At 36.8% G+C, this 23,065-nt stretch overlaps 1 protein-coding gene across 1 annotated transcript in view; it reads right to left on the minus strand.

Moving 5' to 3' along the window:
• Positions 1-1,990: 1,990 nt before the first annotated feature.
• The window catches only part of LOC104161342 (coiled-coil domain-containing protein 132), a gene marked incomplete at its 5' end in the record, with an annotated part of 48,545 nt that continues 27,470 nt past the window's right edge, over positions 1,991-23,065 (minus strand). The window contains 6 exons of the mRNA XM_009699738.1: positions 1,991-2,706; positions 4,148-4,337; positions 7,343-7,464; positions 10,464-10,622; positions 10,770-10,866; positions 11,975-12,123. Coding sequence (XP_009698040.1) covers positions 2,587-2,706; positions 4,148-4,337; positions 7,343-7,464; positions 10,464-10,622; positions 10,770-10,866; positions 11,975-12,123 — 837 coding nt within the window. The remainder of the gene's footprint in view (positions 2,707-4,147; positions 4,338-7,342; positions 7,465-10,463; positions 10,623-10,769; positions 10,867-11,974; positions 12,124-23,065) is intronic.

Genomic DNA, 23,065 nt, shown 5'->3' on the forward strand with positions numbered 1-23,065 from the left:
CTCCATCTGAGTTTGGTAAATACCAGACTACTCATTGTCTGGGGAATAGGATTTAAATTACTCACGAGGTTAAAGAAGGACTGACGGATGCATTGGCCACCTCTGCAGTGCTGGTCATTCTCCTTGGAGACTGAAGGAAATCATCTCTTCTATTATTACAGTATTCCAAAATAGTCCTCTAAAACATAAAGGATACTTAAGCCAATTCTCTATTGCAGAAAAAGCAGTATAAGAGGCTTCTAATTCCATAGGAGAATGAAGATGTACAGAGACGCTCAAAAATCAATGGTTTGTAAAGAATTCTCATACCAGAGGATGGAAACTACCAAACAGACCCTTAGTGAGTTAATAACTCAACATTTAGCCAAAACTTGGCTTCATTACTTGCTTAGGACTAAGCAATATAGAATACCCTGAGTTGGAAGTGATCCATGAGGATCATCAAGTCCAAATCCTGACTCCACACAGGGCGACCTGAAAGTTAAATTATATATCTAAGAGTGTGTGTAGGCCATTAAGCTACATAGCTTCTCCCTTCGAATCAACCCTGGGCAGTGAGGGGAGGTTCCTCTGGAAAATATAATCATTTCTGAGGCATATATGAATGAAGATCAAACATTTGTTGCACAGGTTTAACGCTGTATCTTACACATCCTTTTATTTGGGGGCTTACTTAAAAATCACAAGTCAAACTATAGACACACTACAAAAAATTACTCCTGACTACAAACCATGCAACTGATCACCTCCTTCCTTGACCCTACATTCCAATCAGTGCTTATACTCCTACCTTTTGGTAAGCAAACGAATTACAGCAACCTAAATAGTTCAGGAGAAATTAACCATGTGTTGAACTCACCAAAGCTCTGGTAAAGACATTTAAATTTCTTATTTCATCCATGAGAAGAAAACTGAAACAGATTTTTACACTAATAATCTCCGACATGTTTCTATTTCTTCCAAGAGCTCTTCTTCAGGATCTGACTATAGGGCTGATACTCTGACACAAAAGTCCACACTTCCAAAATGAACTACACTTTTTTTTTTTTTTTGAACCATCTTTTTAATGAGGGTAAAAGTGATTCAGCTTCAACACATACATCGACATGCCACTAAACAAGTTTTAAATGGAACTCAGCATGACAGCATGGTCAATAAAGAATGGAGTTCAATTTTGGTTTAAATCTTATTCCCTTTAAAATTCAGATGAACAAGGGAACTGCATACTACACAGTCAATATTTAAAACGTAGATTCTATCACTCTTCTAAAACTGTATACAGGCTTTCACTGAACTCACACAATGATGCTCAGTCCACTTCTGAAGAGGAAATTAAGCTACAGAAAAGAGCAATTATAATGATTCCACAGCACAATTTTTTGTCACTAGGTACTGCTGTTGTTCAGTAAGTCCTGATTCTAATTCAAAGTACAACGGCAAGTATGAACCCGAAGCTGAGAATTTAGCATGTTGTATACATTAGTGGATTGTAGCTTCTGTAAATTATTTTCCCTATTAGCTCAGTGCTAGCATGTTTCTTCTTAAAAGGTCTAAGAGTACTGCAAAAAGTTTATTATGTAATAAACAATAATAAAAAAAATCTGAAACTTTACATCCTGAAAACAAAAGGCAAACCTGAAAACTTCAGTGGAGTCAGTGATGCTCTGACAAATTGATTTCTAGGACAAATACGCAGTCAAGCAATTTTGCTTTGCTCAGGATCACTTGGGGTGTCTACCGCAGAGCAGGAAATAGTAAGATCACCTTAGTATCAATCCAAAACTTCAGTCAAAAAAACATTATTCCTATTCTCTGGCATTATTGCTTTGGAACAGGGGAGACTGGCAGAGGGACAAAAAGCCAGTGATAGGAAAGGAACAGTACCAATTTCTATTGTAAATGACATTCTGCATTGTTGAATTAGGAAAATAAAGTCTCACAAAGAAATCATATTAGTGTACAGTATTTATTACCTTCTATTAATCTGAAGTCAATCATTTTGATATGACAAAATTAATTCTGAAATAAACAGACATTTTTAAATACATATGAAGATAAGAGGCTTTAACATGAGAGTATTTAGTTGATCTGCACTCTTAATCCACATGCAAGATACTTCAATCAAATATTGTACATTTCCTTTCATTTTACAGTGGTCCACAACGAAGCACAATTTCTGAGGGTGAAAACAAGGAGGAAAAAAATCATATTTGCAAGCCCTTTTAGTAAAAAAGAGCATCAACTATATATTAAGCCAGTATGTTTCTCTCTGATTTTGATTTTACTTACAGTATACAGTTTTGCAAAATATACAGCTTACCAATGATACACAAACAGTGGCCCTTTACTAAGGGCAAGTAACAAAAACAAACTAACAAACAAAGAAATAGAACAGAAAATAATTCTACAGATTAGAAAAGTCATATTTTAGAACATTATGCCACTTAGAGTGTCTCCAATGTTGGTAAGAAAGATCATGCACAACGTGTTTTAAGAGAATGTTGTCATTAGTCCATGAGAGATTTGTCTGCATGCTTCACATGAACAGAAAAAAGTACAAGTCACAAGGAAAGTCGCTTTCTCCAGTTATCTTTTAGGTCTGTCTATGTCATCAATAGCAGCTAGCAGCTTCTGTCTTGCCTTTTTGTTGATGTGGGAGCCCAGACAAACATTCACCAGATTGGTCAACTGCTTAGTGGAATATTCCTGACAAATAAAAGCAGATCATGTTATGGCAGAATAAATCACCAGACAAAGATAGAAAATTAAAAAATGCAGACATATGCACTGTGGACTTTTCAACTGATAGAAGCAGTCAGTACGTAAGGGAGATTTAAAGTGGTAGTTAAGTCAGGTCTGGATAGTTTTCATAGCTGAGGCAGAGGACAAAACTGTATTTTGCTACATGGCAGATTATAATGGAAAATGCTTACGACTTTAGTAATGTTGGACTGAGTTCACAGAAAGTAATTCTGTGAATACATATGTACATAAATCAATTTTTAATATATTTTCCGTTCTTTGGGAGGTGTGGTGGGAAATATATGCAGATGGGATAAGCTTTTAGAAAAAAGTTTTTGTGATAAACAAACTGTGACAAAAGTTGATGATATTTTTTATTTTGACTTCTCATTTCCAATAAGCTTCTAAATACTTCTGTCTACAGGGTCTCCAAACAAAGTTTATTTCTGTACATGATAAAGGAGGAAAAAAATGGCAAAAATGTTAAGACAAGAATTCTTAACACCTGTCAAAACACCAGATTTGCCAGTACTATCATTATACCTAACACTATCCAAAAATATATCTTCCACCAGTAGGTTTAAACAAGAGTTTTTCCATGTAGGTCACCAAACAACAACTCACAATCTTTCTTGTGGCTCCAGGTAAAACAAGGAAAATAATATTAAAGACATATTTCTTTCATCCATTTCTAGTGGGATTTAAAGTAATCCCAAAATACAGATTTCAAAGTGCTCCATTTTAAAAGACGCTTCATTTCAGCAATAGGCAGCTCCAATAGCACGTGACTATTACTTATGTAGTCCTGTTATGATTGTCAGGTTATGGTATCATGAAAGCATGCTAAATGCTTTCAAAACACAAAGGAAGACTTAGCTCAGAAAGCAGTGTTGATCCTGATTCAGTATGATTAAATGAAGGAAGAAAAAGCAATGACTGTTAGCAATTACAACTCAGTTTAAGCAACCTACTCCTAAAGACAACGCAAAACTTCATGGTGTGATTTCAAACCATACTTCTTGATGATCGAGTTGTGCACTTTGGCATATTCCAAGCAGCATACAAATGTTTTCAACTTCATTTCGCTCTAGTTCTCTACGTTTTTTGATACAGTAGGTAGATGTGACTGGCTTATTCATCCTTTCCAGTCATCAGATGTTGAATCAGTACAAACACATTCTAACTTCATATAACAATAAATACAATGAACGTATGCATGGACACACATTCATATTTATACTGCTTCCCATACAGATTTTATTATAATAAATTAATATATAAATATATATGCATATATTCATTTTTAACACATAGAAGCATTGATCATTTGTAGCCGTTAGCATGATTCTATCATCATGGTGAATTTTCCCAAGAAACAGTAAAAGAATGCAAATTTAACTCTTACCCTATGTTCTTTTATCCAGCGTTCCATGTCATTTTCTGTTAGGTAGTACGCTTTAATGTAGGTCTCCACAAATTCTTTATCTGGAATAGGCCTAATGTCTGTTAACTTTTCCAGTTTCATTAAGAATTGTTGAAAGTCCAGCTGCATCAAGGCACGACCTTCATTGCTGCACTTCTTTACATTGGCATAACTGAAAAGAGAAACACAGTGGAAAGTAGAACTTAGGAGGAAATAAAAATGAATCTTACTTCTCAAAGTGTTTTAACTTAGTCCTTCAAACCTTGTGGAGGAACATAATTATGGTTTTAAGTTAAAAGCAGACAAGAACTCCTCATAGGATGTCTGATGCAGAATTTAATTTGCATTAGTATTGTATGTTTTAGCCCCATTCATAGAACAGAACCTCACTGCACTCAGTGATTCTTAGAAAAACCCACCACCCCCCTGCCAAACGCCACTAAAAATCCTACATTGAACAACTTACTAGAAGTGGGTTAAAGGAAATTAAACCAATGCTGACCAGCACACTAGACAGTGGCTTTAGTGATCATGACCACTGAAGTCTTGAAAGGTAACACGGCAGCTTTAGGAACGGTCACCAGAAGCTTGCTGAACCAATAATGGCAGCATCAGAGAAAGGCACAAAGCTGTTTGTTCAAAAACACCCACAACCACCAGAGGATAAAGTGTGGCAGCACTGACTCATTTCTGTGAGAGGTTAATGTTTTAATGAGAGTAGACTGACAGAAAACTGGTGACAGGTTTGAGCTTAAAGAAGAGACGGTAGATGAGCTTAGGACAGGGTAATACCAGGAAGGATTACAGTGGGGTGATAGGCAACAAATGAAGAAAACTATCTCTGCAGTTTTTCAAATAGGTAAGAAATTGCATTTGTCAAGATCAAAGCAAATGACACTGCAAAGCCCTTAACTGCCAATTTCAGCCATGTACAGGGAATAAAAAAAGCTTTGGTCTGGGGCACGGTGTCTTGACAGACTTAATCCAACCCACCCCATACACTGCTTCCACAAGTGACAATCCTGTCCCACTGTTTCCACTCTTCCCTTGTACCAAATTTAAAGCAAGCTCAGTCTTCCACTGGTTCGTGAAGTTGATCCTAGTTATTATATCATGTCTAGATTGTTAGGTCTTATGTAAAGGAGCTAGCAGAAACATGCAGCTGGAAACTGGATAGAGCAAGATCAGGTTAAGAATAAGAAGAAATTGCAACCTTACAGTTAGTATACAGAAAGAATCTGCAGGATGCAGAAACAACAGAGGCAAAAAGAGATGGGACCAAGGCACAAGCCCGCTGGAGCTCTGTAGAAGATTGGACAATGATTCTCAATAGCACATACTGAAGCACTTCATGAAGCCAGATGGGAAACAGGAGAGAACACAGAACTAGGAGATAGTGTAGGGCAAAATTTAAAGAAGGATACGGCTGACTGTACTGGAGATGATTCGTCACTCGGCAAAGAGCCTGACGAGAGTAACTTCAGTTAACTGGCTGACTTGAGAAGAAACGCCTCCTTCTTGGCTTTTAATTCCATAGCTTCATGGAATTCAGAAATGAAAGAAGTTACGAAGGTATTCAGAGAGTCAGCTGTTCAGAACACCTTCCTTCCCTTTCTCTAGTGACAAAAGAAACCTCAAGATATGTTAGAAAAAAAGAACTGGGCAAGGATGAGAAATTACAGGTAGATTTTTGGGAGGAGATGATAATCAGCACTCTTTACACTCTAAGAAAGGGCACAGGACAAATCACATCAGCAAGGTATTCGCAGTCCGCTCTGACCAGTCAGTGAAATGCTTTTGTGAAAGTAAAGGTGGAAGTTTCACGATAAGTCACAGGCATGAACCCAAACTGCAGTGGGGAGCAAGACATATGAGTGATGATGTTCAGAGCTAAGAATTAAGTGTTTCGTGAACACTGAAGTCACAGAAGATGAGTAAGATTGTGAAGTAAGAAAAAGAAATAAGTTCAAAACAGTCACAAAGGCTGAGGCAGGGGAGGTTGATAGTGACTGATGGTGTTATCCACTTGAAAGGAAAGGGGGATGGGGAGAAGAAAGATGCTTTTGTTCCAGTTCTTTTCATTTGAGGCCTAAGTGGAAAATAGAATTTCAAAATGAAAAGATAGTTGCATAGGTCGTATGTCACATGAAGGAACTGAGAAGTCAGAGGGAGGTCATGGCTGGATTTACTCTCCCTGAAGATTAAACTGATCTCTCAAGAGGTTGCAAAAGGATGATAGCATGAAAAGGAATGGGCTTGAAAAGGAACAGGCATGAGTTTAAAAATTATGCCTTGATGGAAGCAGTGGAAGCTAATAATCCTCAATAGTCAGCTAACACTTGGAGAAGAAGGATGTTGTTGAGGTCCTAAATTAGAGCAGACAGCAGGAGAGTGGGATGGAAAGAAGTAAAATAGGTAGTAGGGAGTGCATAGAGTAAAGATAACCAGGAAAGAAATATGGAAACACATGTAGGAGTGGAAGACAGCACATATTCTATGATGCAGAAGAAGTTGTGATGAGCCCAGACATATATAGCAAGGGGACATGAACACAAAAATAAATGTAGTGGATGAAAAGACTACAATACTCAGGCTACAATACTGACTCTGAAAAGACTGGGACAGTGATTAACAGGGAGGGATGAGCAAGGTGTAGCAGTTCCTGACTAAGGCACTTGAGCCTCTATTGGCTAAGCCAACTAATACAATTCTCTGTTCCTGATGAATTTGGAAAAATCCTGCTCCATGGCTACTCAAAGGTAACCGCTAGGGTTGACAACTCCATCTTTCTTCCTGGCAAAGACAAATGGCATGAGCAGAGAGATGCTGACAATTACACTTTAACTTTCTTCTTTGCTCTGTTGGGAAATGACAATTTTCAGATAGAAGTTTCTTTGAAAAGAGTTTGCTGTGTGTTGTTGCGGATGCTTCAGTGAAACACTCCATGTCATTCTTCAGCCATATCTAGGTACAAGACCATCCCCTTTAGGCTTAATGCTGTATCAGACTGTGTGAAACAACTGCTAAGGACTATGTTAAGCCTTGATAATTTTTAGGCTCCCCAAAAGTACAAGACCTTACCAGTGCACTACAAAATTAGAACTTTTAATTCCATGAAATAGATGTTATCATTACAGGCATATTTACCCAAAAGCAAGACTTTAATGGACTACTTACCCTTCCACAAGAGTTCTATTGGCCAAGCGTATGCAGTGCTCCCAAAGGATGTTGGAGACTGGCAGTGGAATACGGACTCTCTTAGACACCTCGTTCAACCTTCTGTTAAATTCTTCAAATTCCTGAAGAAACATGAAAAATCATTATTCCTTTAGCAGAAAAGGGATCATACTCTATACATCTCTAGCAACAACAACAAAGAATTAGAAAAGCACATGAAAGAGAATACTGAAAAATAAGAGCAAAGCAGAGAAGCTTAATAGGCACAGACTGTAGAAACAAGTTTAATGTGTAAAGTAGAAAGCATACCACTTTCTAGCATATCATTCACAACGTTACTTCAGTAATTTTTTACAAAAAGGAGAACTGACACCTTTGAAAATTAATCAAGTAGTTAATCCTTCAAATGCCATTTTCATTGCCTCACTCCCTAAACTCATCTTTAACTATTTTAAAGTCAATATAGAGCCACTGAAGAAAATCCAGTGATGATATCTTTATCCCTCTAAATACCTGCCCCACCAGCTTCCAAAGAGAAGCTCAGAAATATTGTAACCACTTTCCATTCTTCAACCTTTCGCATTAGATAGTTCCCTGGTGCTTGAAAAGGAGTTGAGAGCACCCACCGAAAAGAGTCCAAATCTAACAGGTTAGGAGCATACTGCAACACTAGGTAACAATTCAGGTTGAGGGAAGGTATCTGTTTCCACCTGAAACATCAATGGCCTGGATGGATTTGAGCCATCACTATGAGTGACAAACTAGTTGTAACTGAACATAATTACTGCTACAATGATACTGTGATTTACTGTGGTGGCACAGCCCAGGTTAACCTCTGTGTGTGTGCAATTTGACTCAGAACTGTCTCTGTCTGTGTGTGTGTGCGCAATTTGGTTTAGAACTGTTTGTCTATCTGTGTGTGTGTGCGTGTGATGTGAGTCAACCTCCCTCTGTGTGTGCAACCATGCTGTAAGTTTCGGGTGACCTTGCCACTCCAGAATCTTTAACAAAGTTGCCATCTTCATTGTGACAAATTCCATTGAAACTCTCCGTTAAGAATTACACATCCTAATCTTGTGCAAAATATTAATAAATCCTAAATTGCTCCTAAACCAAAACCTTGTAAAAAATCATATTCACAACAGCGATATAAAGAATTGATTGAACACATATAATCCTTTAGACATAAACCACTGACCAAGTCTGGGACTAGGAGTGGATCCAGCTGCACCTAGACTCTTCTGTGAGAAGCATTTTAGAAAGCAAGGGTTCTACTCCGAACCTTGTGACTCAACAGCAGAGCCTCCCTGGCAGTTCTCCTTCTGACCCTGTCCTCTATACAGCAAATAATCAGTCTTGTTAAGTCACTGTCGCATTTATTATCAAACTCTGAACTGCTGTTTTAAACATATTGCTACTTCTCTCTGACGAGTGAAGTGCATCACTCCATCTGCGACACTTACATAAAGTGAAACCAACGTCTGCTGTCAGTGACTAACACCTCTATCATTTAAAAAAAGTATCAAATGACTGAAATATAAAGCAGACTGATAATGAACTGTTCTGTGTAACCAGCAAAAGCAGTTTGTACTGCAGTCTATCAAGACCATACTTGTCCATCAAATGTGCTTTCATTCCAAGGCTATTAATTTAGGTATTTTTTTTCCTCTTTTTTCCCCCCATCAAAAATTCAGTAAGTGAAGAAAATCAGAAGGGGATCTCAGTAACCAATTTAACCTAGTATCTGTTGAAATTGGTGTTTAACACAAATTTTCTGAAAGAGGACTTTGGCAAGAGGAAGCAGGGTACCACAATGTCATGCTTTAACCAGCGTACAACTCACTCTTCAGAAGATGAAGATGTCTAACACTCTATGATAATGAACTTCTTGAACAATCCTCTCTCCCCACTTTATCTGCTTCCATACATACTATGACTGAGTATAGAATTTTGCATATGTGTGCTCATGGCCAAAAGTAGTTGGTTATTACATTAAACATTTGTGCTTACATGTGACACCCCTGGAGTCCTAGGATACACGGCAAATCACTAATTGCTTAGCACTAATCTAAAAGCTTCTGTAGCAACTATTATTAGCTTTATAATGTAGAGGTCAGAAATGTTTTAAATGGTATTAACCCTGATGGCAAATTCATCAGCAGTTGCACACCGAAAAAAGGAAAAAGTTCTACTGCAGAGACCAGATGTTTTAAGTACCAACTGATTTCAACAAGTCATGGCAGCATAAAGAAGGGTAATCATAAAGATTCAGCCAAATTCAGTGCAATGATATATCCTGTATCAGATTCTCCCTCCTTTGCGCTAATTTTTTTTTTTTTAAGCAGAGAATAGTTACAAAGTGCAAAGGCGTAATCAAAACTGTTATTCAACAAAGATGCATAACTCTTTCTGTGATACATACTTCATATATCTTTAAAATAAAATTTTCAGTTTCTCTGTAAGAATTAGTATAATTCTACCACTGCCAGAACTTCCTTTTAAAGACCTTCAGAAACATCATTTAGGCATATAAAAAAAGATGAGAGAGGGATTCTCCCAAGAACTGGTTCTGTATGCCATAAGACACAGCAGTTGTATAACCACTTCTACCAAACGCAACTGAAGTTGGGTGAACAACTTCCCTTTACCTTTCTTTTCAAATGCTAACTTCTAAATATAGCAAATGCAATTAGATAATATGCAATCATTATCGGTGCTGGTTTGACCAATAGCCCCTACGATACCTCTCAAAGATAATAATTAAAATTATGCAGAACAGCAAATAGCCTTTGTTAAAAACCCCCACTACCTCAGGGCACTGGATTTTCCTTAGTGTTACTCCATTTACTACACATTTATCTACCACTCAAGACTTAGATCTGAAACTCATTAAACTTTTGTGGTCACTTTCACTCACCATGTAGTCAAAAAATCATCACTGAAAACAAATCTGCTAGCAGCAAGAATAATGAAAACTCTGGACAGACCTTCTTAAAATAACATACAATTTTTCAGGATGCTGTATTGCTCTAACCATGCTACTTTAACAGTTTTAGTGAAGTGTTACAGTAATTTAATGTTTATATAAACTCTAGCACATCGTTTCCCAGAAAGTATTCACCTTTAAAAGAGCATCTACGTATATATTGTGTTGTGACATGATTTCCTTCACATCCCATTTCACATTAGCCATGAGAAGCAGCATTTGTTCATAATCAATGGCTTTCGCAGCAACAATCCAATAAACTGGTTTACGTAGTTCACTGGCAGTTGACACTGTCTGAAACAGAATAAAAATAAAATTTAATTCAGTAGATTTCTCGCTAATAAGAGCAATATATAACTGTGATGTACAAGTATTTACACCATATTATGTAAGTTTCAAATCTTCTGTTTAAAAATCATCTATGAATTCCACAATTCTGACCTGAGAATAGAATTGCTGAAGAAAAGGCTTCTTGGCAGCTGGCATCACTGCATCAAGATGAGGCTGAAGAAACTCAAACTGCTCAGCCAGAAATACCCTTTGAAAGCAAAGAAAATTTACTGTGAACTAAATGCAACATTTGGCATGTCTCTCTACAACTTTTACTCTACAGTTGACATATTTGGCAACAGTGATATGTAACCTTGGAAAAATTAGTCCTGAGAAGAACCATATCAGTTTCATGCCAGCATATCAGCAAGTATCCTCAATTCTGACAATTGTAAAATATGATTGCAAACAAGAAAATGCTTGAATAAAGAGACTAAGGCTTGAATACCAACAATTCCTATTTCTATTTTACCCAGGATACACTGCAAAAGTTTGATCCAAAGTCTAGTAAAGTCAGTGGACAAGTGTCTCATAATTGCGATACTGCAGGGCAGTCAACATTAATGTTAATAAATCCATGTCAGAATTCCAAAATAACATTCCTGATTACTTATATACTAGTGAATCTTTAAAAGATAGAACATGAGACCAAATTCTTTCTCAGGGGTAGGATTTGTTAATAACAACATAACAAAGAAATACATTTCTAACTAAGCGTAAATGAATGCAAAAGAAAATGAGCTCCTTTGAAAATACATTTTTTAAATGAACTTCTAATCTTTAAGTGTCATCTTGTGTGGGGGAAAAAAATAATTCTTATCTGATTCTTACTATTATTCTGACCAAATAAAAACCACTTTAAGTTTTGTGTTATTTGCTCATTATAATCTCTTCTTCACAGGTACACTTCCATCCATTGCAATCCAAGCCAAACCAATATGAACTAAGCAGTTTTAAGTCTCAGTCATCACTATTTGAGTACTTAATATAAGGTTTAAACAAACCATACAGATTAAATACTCCCATCAGCCTCTTTAAAATTATGCATTTTTCCTGTTAGATTTGGCCTCATACTGTCACAAATTACTGGACCAGTTGCAGTAAAATTCCATCATTTGTGCTTGCTGGTGGTTAGACCAGATGGTTAGGCCCCACTACCTTTAATTATGTAAATACCTCTATCACTCATATTTAAAATCACATTGAGAGGTAGGAATTTTTGACCTCTCAAGAAGGTTTTGGCTTGTGATCACCATCTCTTAAACAATCCATAGCTTCTAGTGATCACAAAATGCAGTGTACAGTAAATAACCTACAAGGATTCCGTGGCCACCACTCTCTCTGCCAAACCGTACAGTGAATTGCCAGATGTTAAAACTACAAGATGACTGAGATGTGGGCTTGGCACCTTCTCCTTTCTCTCTTCAGCAGCTGTGAGAGTTCCTGTGGGATCAGCAGAGACCTCCTAAAACAAAGAATTAAACAAATGAAAAACCACAAAAACCAGCAAGAACGGTTTCAGCTGAGCAGTTTCAGATGACAGATAAGATGAAGGAATGTTTCTAATTCTAAGGTGTAAATTAAATCAAGCCTGAATCAAAAGACAACCATAGAGCTTTCTATTTTAACAGTGTGGTTTTTAAACAAGTGGGAAAAAAATCGTATCGTGTTGATCAGTATCTGTCTCGGGAGGGGGAAGGCAGAGAACAAACTTTTTACCACATCTTAACACCCATACAGGCTTTAGCCCAACTGCCTACTGGAAGACTGACTTCTCACCCTTGGAGATAGCATCTTGAATCTGACAGCAACCATACCAGGAGACAAATTAAAGGAATATTACTTATGCATGGGCTTAACTGCTTATGTGAGCTGTGGCTAACTTAAGTAAAGTACAAATGATGTTTTTAAACAAGTTATCATTTTATGAAAACTTCCATCATGCAGACATCTTGATTGTAGAAAACAAGGAAATATTCACAGCACAGAAAAAGAATCTGTAATAAGAAACAGGTTACACCAGTGCCCTGTTGCAAAACCAAGGAATCACAGAGGGAAGAAACTCCCAGAGCTATCCTATTGGTCTAAGTAGGTATATAAATGGACACCCTCTGAAGCTTAGCTATTTGCCAAAACCATATCAGGACATGAACACATAAACTTAGTTCTGGCTTTAGATTAATTACTCATACCATGCTAACTGCTCACACACAGGCTATAAAAATATGACAAATGTTACAAAACAAAGGTGATATAGAACTCGGAACAGATAAAGAAGGTCGGCATGATATGGCACTGATTTCTTAAGTAAAAGCCTTCCACGACCCTGGGGATAGAAACTCTGTGGTCAGACACATGCTACAACAAATCAGCCTGTTTGTATGGAATGAAAATAAATTTGAGCAGTAACACAGTGACAAAGTAGTGATAAAAATAATTTATTCAAAAGCAAGATCAGCTGCACAATATATCTGCTGTAAAGCAACGTATGAACACACAGCCAATATGACAACAATAATGATTAAACATTATATTTGTGGTTGGACACAAAAAACAAATTAGCATAATTCTCAGATTGCTGTAAAACTTGACAAAAATGAAGCCAAAAACATGGTAACAAATAAAGCAGCTTTGCAGTTTGTGGAGTTTTTTCTCCAGTTGGATAAAAATAAATTGAGAGGAAATTGCAGTGAAGTAACTAAAGAACTGGGAGCAGGAGGAAGAAAAATAGACTCAAGCTGACCACAACAGTCACCAGGAGTTTCTTCTAGGCTTCATAGCAAGAACAACTGTGAGGAATGACATGAAAAAGAATAATTGCCATTCACATTGTTTTCAGAGAGTTTTGCCTAAGAAGAAAAGGCACTAGAAACACTGATGGAACTAAGCGGTGATCTAACTCATTCTAAATATCAGGACTGAGGCAAGGAAGAATATGCAACATAGATCTTGAAAAGCCAAGAGAAAAGGTACCGCACAGATGATCAGGTGAAAAGGGGAAAAACGAAAGGGAGGTTATTCTGGTAGCAAAATATCTGACAGACTCACTGTGGTTACACTGCAGCAATTAAAGGCAGGGCAGGCAAAAATTGATTATATCAAAATGTGTAAGGACTTGGTAAGAATTTAAAGTGATGCAGAATGAGCAGAAAGATCAAAACTTTGCTGCTATAGACAAAGCAGCACCACAATATGTTTACTGCTTGGATGAAAGCCAAGCCAAAAGTGGCATTAAGAATATAAGACAACTAGGAAGATAACAGTGTCCAATCTGTTAAAAACGGTTTGAGGTGTAGAGGAACAAAAAGATCACAAGTTCCACTTCAACTGTATCGGATTTTAGTTGACAGTTGCCTCCTGTGATGTGACAGCCCAAGGTAACAGGGAGGTGGATTTGCTAAATCAGAAAGGCTCTTTCAGTCCTGCATCTCCCTATCAAGGGTGGGGAAAGTATCTTTAGACTTCTAAAAAAAATTGTGTAATAAGTTACAGAACCATAAAGGCGATAGAGCAGGGAGCCTTGAAGGATCCCCACAGAAATTTTGACATTAAAAACAGAGACTGCTGACTGAGCAACACCATCTATACATCATTTGTAGCACTACAAGATCTCACAGAAATAGATTAATGAGCAGAAGATAAAACTTCTAAAAAAACACAGTTGCACCAAGCATGTGAATTATTATAAAGGCTAACCACATCACTATATTATTTGAAAACTGAATTTGCTCTGATCTGTGTTCACATTCAGCCAGATAAATTTGCAATTAAACTGGCCAGATATTTCACAATACCATGAAGTTTGCATTCAGCTGAGTCTATCAGAATGGATAAGCAAGCCAAAAGGTCTGGATATTTGCTAAAACTCATGTAACCTCTTTCAGGCAGCCCTGAAGATCCCTACCTAGCACATCCACAAGTATACTGCACACAGGCAATAACATCCAATCATCTAGGCATAACAGTCAATTCTCTAAAAATATTAACTGAGTCAAAGACATCATTGATTAACTATCAAAATCCACTCTTTATCTGCCTTCTCTTTTTCTTCTTTACTTCATGTCATTCTCAAAAAAAAAAAAAAAAACACCCCGAAAAAAAAAAAGAGAAGCTTTGAAATGTTTACACATGATTAAAAAACCAAACCCACAGCCCACCAATTCTCTATTCTTAGGAGAGATAGAGAGCCGCAGAGCTGGGGGAAGAGTATCAGTGGTAAAGATTTAAGCATTTTTGTTTCTTTCAAAGAGTAATTACAAATTATGCAAAAACAAATACTATAAAGACTTAATTTTGTATTTATGACACTTTAAAGTTGCCTGTGACTTCAGTATTGAGATACATTTTAAACAATTTTTTTTCTCCCTGCCTGCTTCCCATGAAGGTAAATACCTTGTGAACCTTTTAAACACCAAAACTGTGTTGCACCTGAAGACACAAAATGTACACGAGCCAACTAAGTCAAAGATATGCTAGGGTTCAACCAGGGAGTCAAACTCTGGTTCAAACATACTGGTCAAACACAGTATGAGTGTTTCATTTTCTTAACTTGTTCTAAAAAGCAGGCACTGCAAAAGCATGTTGAAAGCTAAAAGGAAGCCCAAGGAAACAGCCGGTGTGCCAGTCCCCAAGAAAAGTACATCATTCTGAAAGGGCTTCAGTGATGCATGTGTTTTTTCCTCCAGCCTTCATTAACAGAAATGATCAAAGGACTGAAAGCAGCAATAAAGGGGTAAAACATACAGGCTGGAACAGGAAAAAAGGTTACAGACTATTTAAAGAAATCAGGTGTTTTGCAATGGACTGGACTTGTTAAAGTTAACCCTTCCAGTAATTTAAGAAAATTTGCAAGACAATTTGTGTTATTGGAGGTTCCCTTTGAGTACCCATGGAGAACAGGTAAAGTCCTGTAAAACTGAAAATGAGTGAAATGATGTCAATCTCAAGAGAAGGAGAAGGAGGAAGAGGAGAACAGAAGGCAGGAAATTAAGTAGCAGTCAGCCCAACTTTAATCTCAAGAAATGTCAAGTTACACTGAAAACATGTTTTAGCACCCAGCATCAAGCATGCAGAGAGCAATACCAAAGCAGAACAAACTTGCTTAGCTTTCCTCTGCATTACAGTAGCAGGTCTTGCTGATAAAGCAGAATTGTGATATATCTAAGGCATATTACAGACCACATAACATCCTTGTAAGCAAACTGGGCAAAATACAGATTTGATAAAATAATTTCAAGGTACACATGGAACTGATGTAAACCACAAGATACTTTTCTCCTTCCTTGCCAAACAGGAAAAAAACTACAGCATAAAAAAAGCACCAAAATTATCTGAACAATAAGCAAATCAACTGTAGGAGGTACAGCAATAGAGGTTAAGCAGCATTCCATGCAGACACCTGACAGTGGGTCCTATCTATTCAGTCTTCTCTAATCTTAGTCTAACTCCCCCATACTGTCACAGGAAAAGAATTGAGTTTTCTAATGTTACACATGATTGGGATACACAACTAGCAGTTATTTATAAAAGCTGCTTTGATATAAACGCCTGAAAATATCAGGATACAGAGGTGTTAAAAGCAGGTTTATGACTGCTTTGTCTAAGGGTTGCTATTAACAGTAGTATGAGCTATAGTGTGTGCTTTGGGAAGTATCCTTATGCAATACTTATCTTTGAATCAATTTCATCTGGAATGCATTTTTACAATAGAAAGGCATGTACTAGCAAATAACAGGTATCACGTAAGTGTGAATGTGATATTGTTTGATTAATTGTTGGGTATTTTACTTCAGCGTTTAAATGTTTACTCCCAGGAAGAAATTCTTTAATAAATAAGAAAAAAAAAAAAAATCCATGTAAGGAACAAGCATCTCCTTCAATCTCCTCCTCCAAAAAAACATCTTCTGTAACAAGAGAACATCTTTATTTCAATAGTTTGGCTGAACCCAGTGGCAAACCTCTTCTAAGCCCTCCATCTTAGTGGGAAGAAGAAACTATAAACTAATCACCTAAATCAGAAGTATAAACTACTTAAACTAATTATCTAAGTCAAAAGTTCGACATGCAATTTGCAAGAGAGACATTTTTAAGTGGTCTGATCTTACTGTGAGCTCAGAAACATGTATTTATTTCAGTTATCCAACAAAAGTTATGACCAAAATAACTGATTATCTGCCATTTATGGTGGAGATAGTTGACAGTTAACTATAATCATCCACTTTCACTAACTTTATACAAACAGTAAACCCCACAACTTGTCCCCAGTACACAAAGTTCTGCAGATCACACTAATAACCAATAATCTTTCAAAACTGAGCTTTTCCTGGCCTAATAATTCTAAAGTTAAAGTCTTATGCAAAAAGTGTTTTAATATACATACACAATAGGAACAATTTTAGTTTTGACTCTGCTATGAGCAAATGGCAACACCTCTAAATGCTACTGAAGAAATTCTGATCTTAAGGGAACAAGTGGTGTTTGAAAGGTATTGAAAAAAAAAATCAGACTATCTGAAAATGTTCTGTCAGTAGAACAGTCTACACTATTACCTAGAACTTGATGTGTGCTGATGCAGAGGGAAAAGCACACTGAGCCCAGATGTTTAGCTAAGACATAGCTCTATCATCTAAGATATATATGTCTAAGATAGCTCTATCATCTCTGTTTATAAAACTGTAATTGATAGTTTCTGTAATATCATGAGCATACAGTACAAGAAAATAAACTGATCAAAGAAAGCATAACCCCTTATTGTATTCAAAGGCTGTCTGAAAACAGTTCAACTAACTCCAAGTAGTTGCTTAATATACAAGAATTTTTTTTATTAGAAGAAACACACTGAAAGCAGCAAGTCAGGTTTTTTCCCTCCCCTTTAAACTTACACATCCATAATAGTTCTTGAAACTTGATGCTGAAAATGACAGGTAAAGTCAGTTGTAAATGCATACTGCATTCAAGGGTAACAGTGTCTTTTGAATATCATGTAAATGTGTTAAGGTCTAAAAATGGTACTTTTCAATACTTCTACTACGTTTTAAGTCAAAAGATTAGTATTTGTTGCTGAGGGGCACAAAGTTTACGAAACAGGTAATCTTCACTCAGCCCTTAGGAAAGTAAATCAAATGTACACAATGTAAGCTACTACAAGGCTTACCACTCAACACACTTTAAGAGAGAGGATCATTAAAACCCAAACAACAAACCATCTTGAGAAACCATGCTATTAATTTTCTATTTATTTACAATCCTTGGCAGGCAAGTGATACCTTTACAGCATTACGAAGTGCCATGCAAGGGACCCCCAAGCTTGCCAACACTTTACAATGCATGCACTTCACACCGGCCCCAGGGTTGAGTTGATCAGCATCGCCTTGCGATAGGCAGAAGGTTTCCGATTTCCAGAGTGTGGATCCTCCATGCTCTTTGTCACAAAACAAGTATGTCCAAAGATCAGTTGGGTCAGTCCCACTGACTTCAGTAACAGACTTCAATAAAATTTGCACAAAAACTTCTGGGATCTTTGAATTTCATTTATTTCTTAGTGTTCAAAATTAAATGCCAGACTTTTTGCAGCAAAAATTACCAAAAGTTAGCAAGTTTATCTACTATCTTGTCTAACCTAATGCAACAAGGTCTCTATCAGGAATCACTGTGTGCTGATAGACAACCAAAAAAATGAGTCATTAATTGTGCTTTAAAAAATAAATATCAAATGAGCCTCCGCAGAAAAGCACACCCACTGACACACTCTTGGGAACCTGAACCACTACCTTACAAAAACATGTAAGTCAATTTGGTCTGGTCGCACACATTTTTACTGCAGCATTTTTCTCATCTGAAGAACGATTTTCAGGAGGAACTGCTGCCTGTTCCCAGGTGCTCAGTTGTGACTCTGGAGACATCTGCATTCCTCTGGGACTAGGAATGAGCCCAAGTTTTGGGTGCTCAGCAAGAAGAGTCTGAGGTGATTAATACAAGATGGCTCAGTGACTGCCAAAGAGAGACAAAGCAATTGCCAAAACCCAGAAAATTTATTTAAAGAAATAAGCTAGAAAACTTCAGTCTATCATTCCAGCCTACTTGAGTAATACAGTCAAACAAACAAACAAATAAAAGTTGTATGAAGAGCTCTAAACAAGTAATGTGAGGAAGCAAAACAGTTGCAGAAGTCCTAGCATATTTTCCAAGTGCTTGTGGTGTCAGAACTTTCTTTTGTATACACAAAGTTCTCTTCCCTTGACAAGCAATTCACATAATACCTGAAACATTGTTATTATGTATATTGTACAAATCTTCTCAAAGAGAGGAAAAAAAAACCCACAGATTATCTTTTTTTTTTTTCTTTCAGGTTTTTTTTTTCTTTGAAGGAGCAGGAGACTAAGCAAGGATTGTAAAAGTTGCAGAAATTATCTTCAGCCAAACAGAACCTCACCAAGAATCACAGCTCACAGCTACCATTTCAGTGAGGAGCTTAGCTATGTCTTTTATGAGCAGCATCCTGTGCTAGGCACTGCCATGCCAACTAACAAATTCCACAGGCTAGACTCTCCAGAGCTTCCCATTGGTATGCCAAAGCAGGACATAACAGGGTACATGTTCACACTAAGTAATGCAGGACTGTGCTGTGACATTTTAAGTAAAACTGATTTGTTTGGGTCCAGAACTGGGACTATCATAACTGAACCGTACTGTTGTACAGCATCAAAGGGTCAAAGCCAAAATGGGTTGGAAAGTCAGGCATGAAGAAAAAAATTGTTCCTCCCATTACTCCTTATCTTATTTGTACAGCTGAAAAATCTACGTTTTCCATCTCTGCACCATCAATCTCTTACCTACTATCTCTGCCAAAACATAGCTACTGTATGGAGAAATAACCCAAAAGCTAAAGAAAAGACAGAATCTAAAATACATTAACCAATACCTCCTTATACCAGTGATTCCTTCCATCTACTCTTCTATACATTGCATTGAAATGGTTGTATACTTTACCATAGGGATTTATTTTCTACTGCTGTAAGGCACAGTAACTCTAACAAACTTCATTCTAAATCTCAGTTTTACTTGAGCAAGCCAGTTTGCAATGAAATATTTATGAGTATTCCATGGTTATTTGCCCTAAAAATCTCACTTTGGAAGCAGCAGTATCACTCAAGACAGCTATTTGCATACACAGGACATTCACAAACAACATCTAGGTAATGACAGCACCATGATTAAGTTACATTTTGTGAATACAAGGAAGCTGTTAGACACAGATAAAGCAAGGATTCAGAAGTAGAAATTTCCCTTCCTAATCAACAATTATCATAGATCACATTAATCTGATCGATGTCTTGTACCTGCTTAGGGGCTTACTGGTCTCAGTGGACTGGTATGAACACCATTGCTGTTGCAAAAATACATTCCTGTTAGAAATGACAAACACAAGGACCGAATGTGTGTAGGTCTCTCAAACATATCCCACTCACGGGAACTATCAGCAAGGAGACGTAGGCAGCTCAGAAATAGGCACTTGTTTTGATGTGTTTCGCCTGATCAAAACTGCACCTTAACATTATAAGAGAGGCTGAAACAACAGCACTTCTTCCTTCCCTCTTCATTGTTCTCTTTCTATGTTTTCCTGCTTGTATGAATGAAATACAGCTTCGAGTGCTGTTTCTGGAGGATCCAAATTATTAGCTCTAAAGCTGCTACATAGCAGAAATCTGTACTGAAGCTATTTCGTACTAGCTATGGAAAGGCCTGAATATGAAGTTCAGATACACATATGAAACTCAGTACAATGTAGCCAAACAAATTTTTGAAGGTCATATTGGTCTCTTACCTCTCAGGTGCACCCTAATCTACTTAAAACAAATACTCAAAGTGCTTGTATTTTTTATACTTTTGAGTTAGTCTACCTACAAGTATTTCCTTAAGGCAAAGACAAGTAGATTAGACACAGAAAACTGGTTACTCAATCACTATAAGCTCCCAGCACACTTCCACATAACTTACTATAAGAAAATAAAGACAGTTTCACTAATCGGTAGGCCCCTTTTATTTATTTTTAAGCTAAACCTACTTCATTTATATATCAAAAGAAATTTCAGACCATACTTAAACCAGAATCAATATTAGCAGTGCAGAGATTAACAAAAGCCACAGTTGGACAAAACTTCATTATTGGTATAACAGTTTGAAATACGAAGCATATTTAAAGCAGTAGTGCCTAAAAAACATCCTTGCTCAATCTTGTAAAGAGTTAAGTCCCTTCATCATTGTCATCATAAAGTCCCTTCATCTTTGCAATTTTGATTACATCCTACAAAACATCCAAAATAAAAGAAACATCCAAATTACAAACATGTTTTTCTATCATAAATACAAGGAGAAGCGGCACTTTTACTTCCAACTGAAGTGGTGAGGTTTGGTGGTTATTGTTTAGGGTTTTTTGTCTACTACAATGTTTATTATTATAGGTGTACAGGAGCAGCATACGGACATTGAATAATACGTATCACAGCTGAGGTGTCACATTATTGCCCTGTGGTGAAGTTAACATGCTCCTATCTCAGCTATTTCCTGTTCATAGTCTAAAACATTAATCTAAACTGCAGGTGGACTTGCTGCAGTTTATAAAGTACAGTTGGCTTTGCTATGAAGTATTAGATTGCGACAGTGGAGAAGTCATTCAGATACAGTTGAGTACTGCTTAGAGGGGACAAGGATGCTCCAGCAGAAGCAGGGGGTATGTGATGCATGAGGAGGGATGCAGGGAAGAGGAGAGGAGCGCTTTAAAGTGCTACAGCCTTTTTGCTCAGTGATCATGAGTCAGAAACCCAACTCTTCTGTCTCTCAGTGGTCCAAATGAAAACCGGGATAGTACTTCTTTCTCAAGTATCATTAGTATACTGTAAGTACAGTATATATTAAAAGGGCAGACACTTCTTGCACTGTAATAATAGGGAAGTATAAACTTGAATAAAGCAGCTTCATAAGGTGCTACAGGGAACACCTCCAATCGACCTCCATCCTCTTCATACTGAAGATGCTACAAAGATGCAAGAAAGAACATTAAGCGCAGCTCAGCTTTACCTTGCCAGAAGTGGAACCTCCCTTCCACTTTGCTTTTTCCTTCACAAAGGAAACTTAAAATTCAGCTGAATAATAATAAAAGTAGTATCCTAAAAAAGTAGCTGGTATAAACTAGACAGCATTAATTCAATCCCAAACAGAAACTACAGAAAGTCTACAAACAGCTGGAGGAGATGGTTTCTAAACCCTCCAATTATTCCTCTAACTCCTGACAATAAATATAGAATAATAGGCCTTCATCCACTTGGTATCTCAAAAAAGGAATGGACACAGTCCAAGAGGAAAACTAAGAATGATTCAATCTAAATTACTGAAGAGTCCTGAAGCAGATCATAGAGCTCAACTTCACAGGCACTGACAGATTAGAGGAACTATTCTGATCTACATGCAATTCTGGCGGAGTCCAAGTCACAGATTCAGACTATCAGATTCAGACTATCTTTATGAAAATAAAATATTGAAATATGCTGCCATCAGGAACTGAAATGTGACAGAAATGATGACCCTTAATACAGTTATCATGAAGAGAAGACAATGCAAAAAAACCAAAATTCCCAACAGGTCATGAGACTGAACCCCACAACACAAACATGAATATTTTCAGAAAGCAACTTACAATAATCTAAGATTAAAGAGAAGAATTTTGAGAGCAATCCAGAACAGTCTGTACAATCATGGGAAATACCCATTTTATGACATAATAAAGATTAATCTCAACTTTCACAAACTCTTTAGCAACAAATTAGCAAACAATAAAAATACCCAGAAGACTTTTTCTTCCTCATGAATCAAAAAGTGAAAAATTTCCATTTATAGTACAAGATCAGCATAAGTTCATAAGATATTAATAAATCTCATAGAATGCCTTTAAGCTAATAGCAATTAGCTAAGATTTCTTCCTCCTTTCAAATCTTACCTGGAACATACCTATTAATTTCAATTGACACTAACATCGTCTGTAACAGTACTGTTAAATGACAGAGGAAGAAAAAGAAGCTGTTATTTTTACAATTTACTCCTAGAAATTATTTTTTAAAAATTATTTTGATTGATAAAAATAATTCAAAGCTGCAAAGCACTATCAGGAACTAAATTAAAAGAATTCATTCCATAACTTGCCATTTTTCCATAATCTTTAACTGATTCGTTTGTAAGATCTTACTAGAATTAATTTTTCTTCCTGAATACACTTCACTTCCTTTGATATGAATATCAATATGACTAGCCTTTTTGTGTTTTATAGAGGCCTTGGGTTACTAGTTATCTTACACTCTCTCTACTGATTCTGTAAGAAATGGCCTCAAAACCCTTTAAGAAGCTTCTCTGAAAGA

This window comes from Cariama cristata, unplaced genomic scaffold (assembly GCF_000690535.1).
Source record: "Cariama cristata isolate BGI_N322 unplaced genomic scaffold, ASM69053v1 scaffold28414, whole genome shotgun sequence".
NCBI classification, from domain to species: domain Eukaryota; kingdom Metazoa; phylum Chordata; class Aves; order Cariamiformes; family Cariamidae; genus Cariama; species Cariama cristata.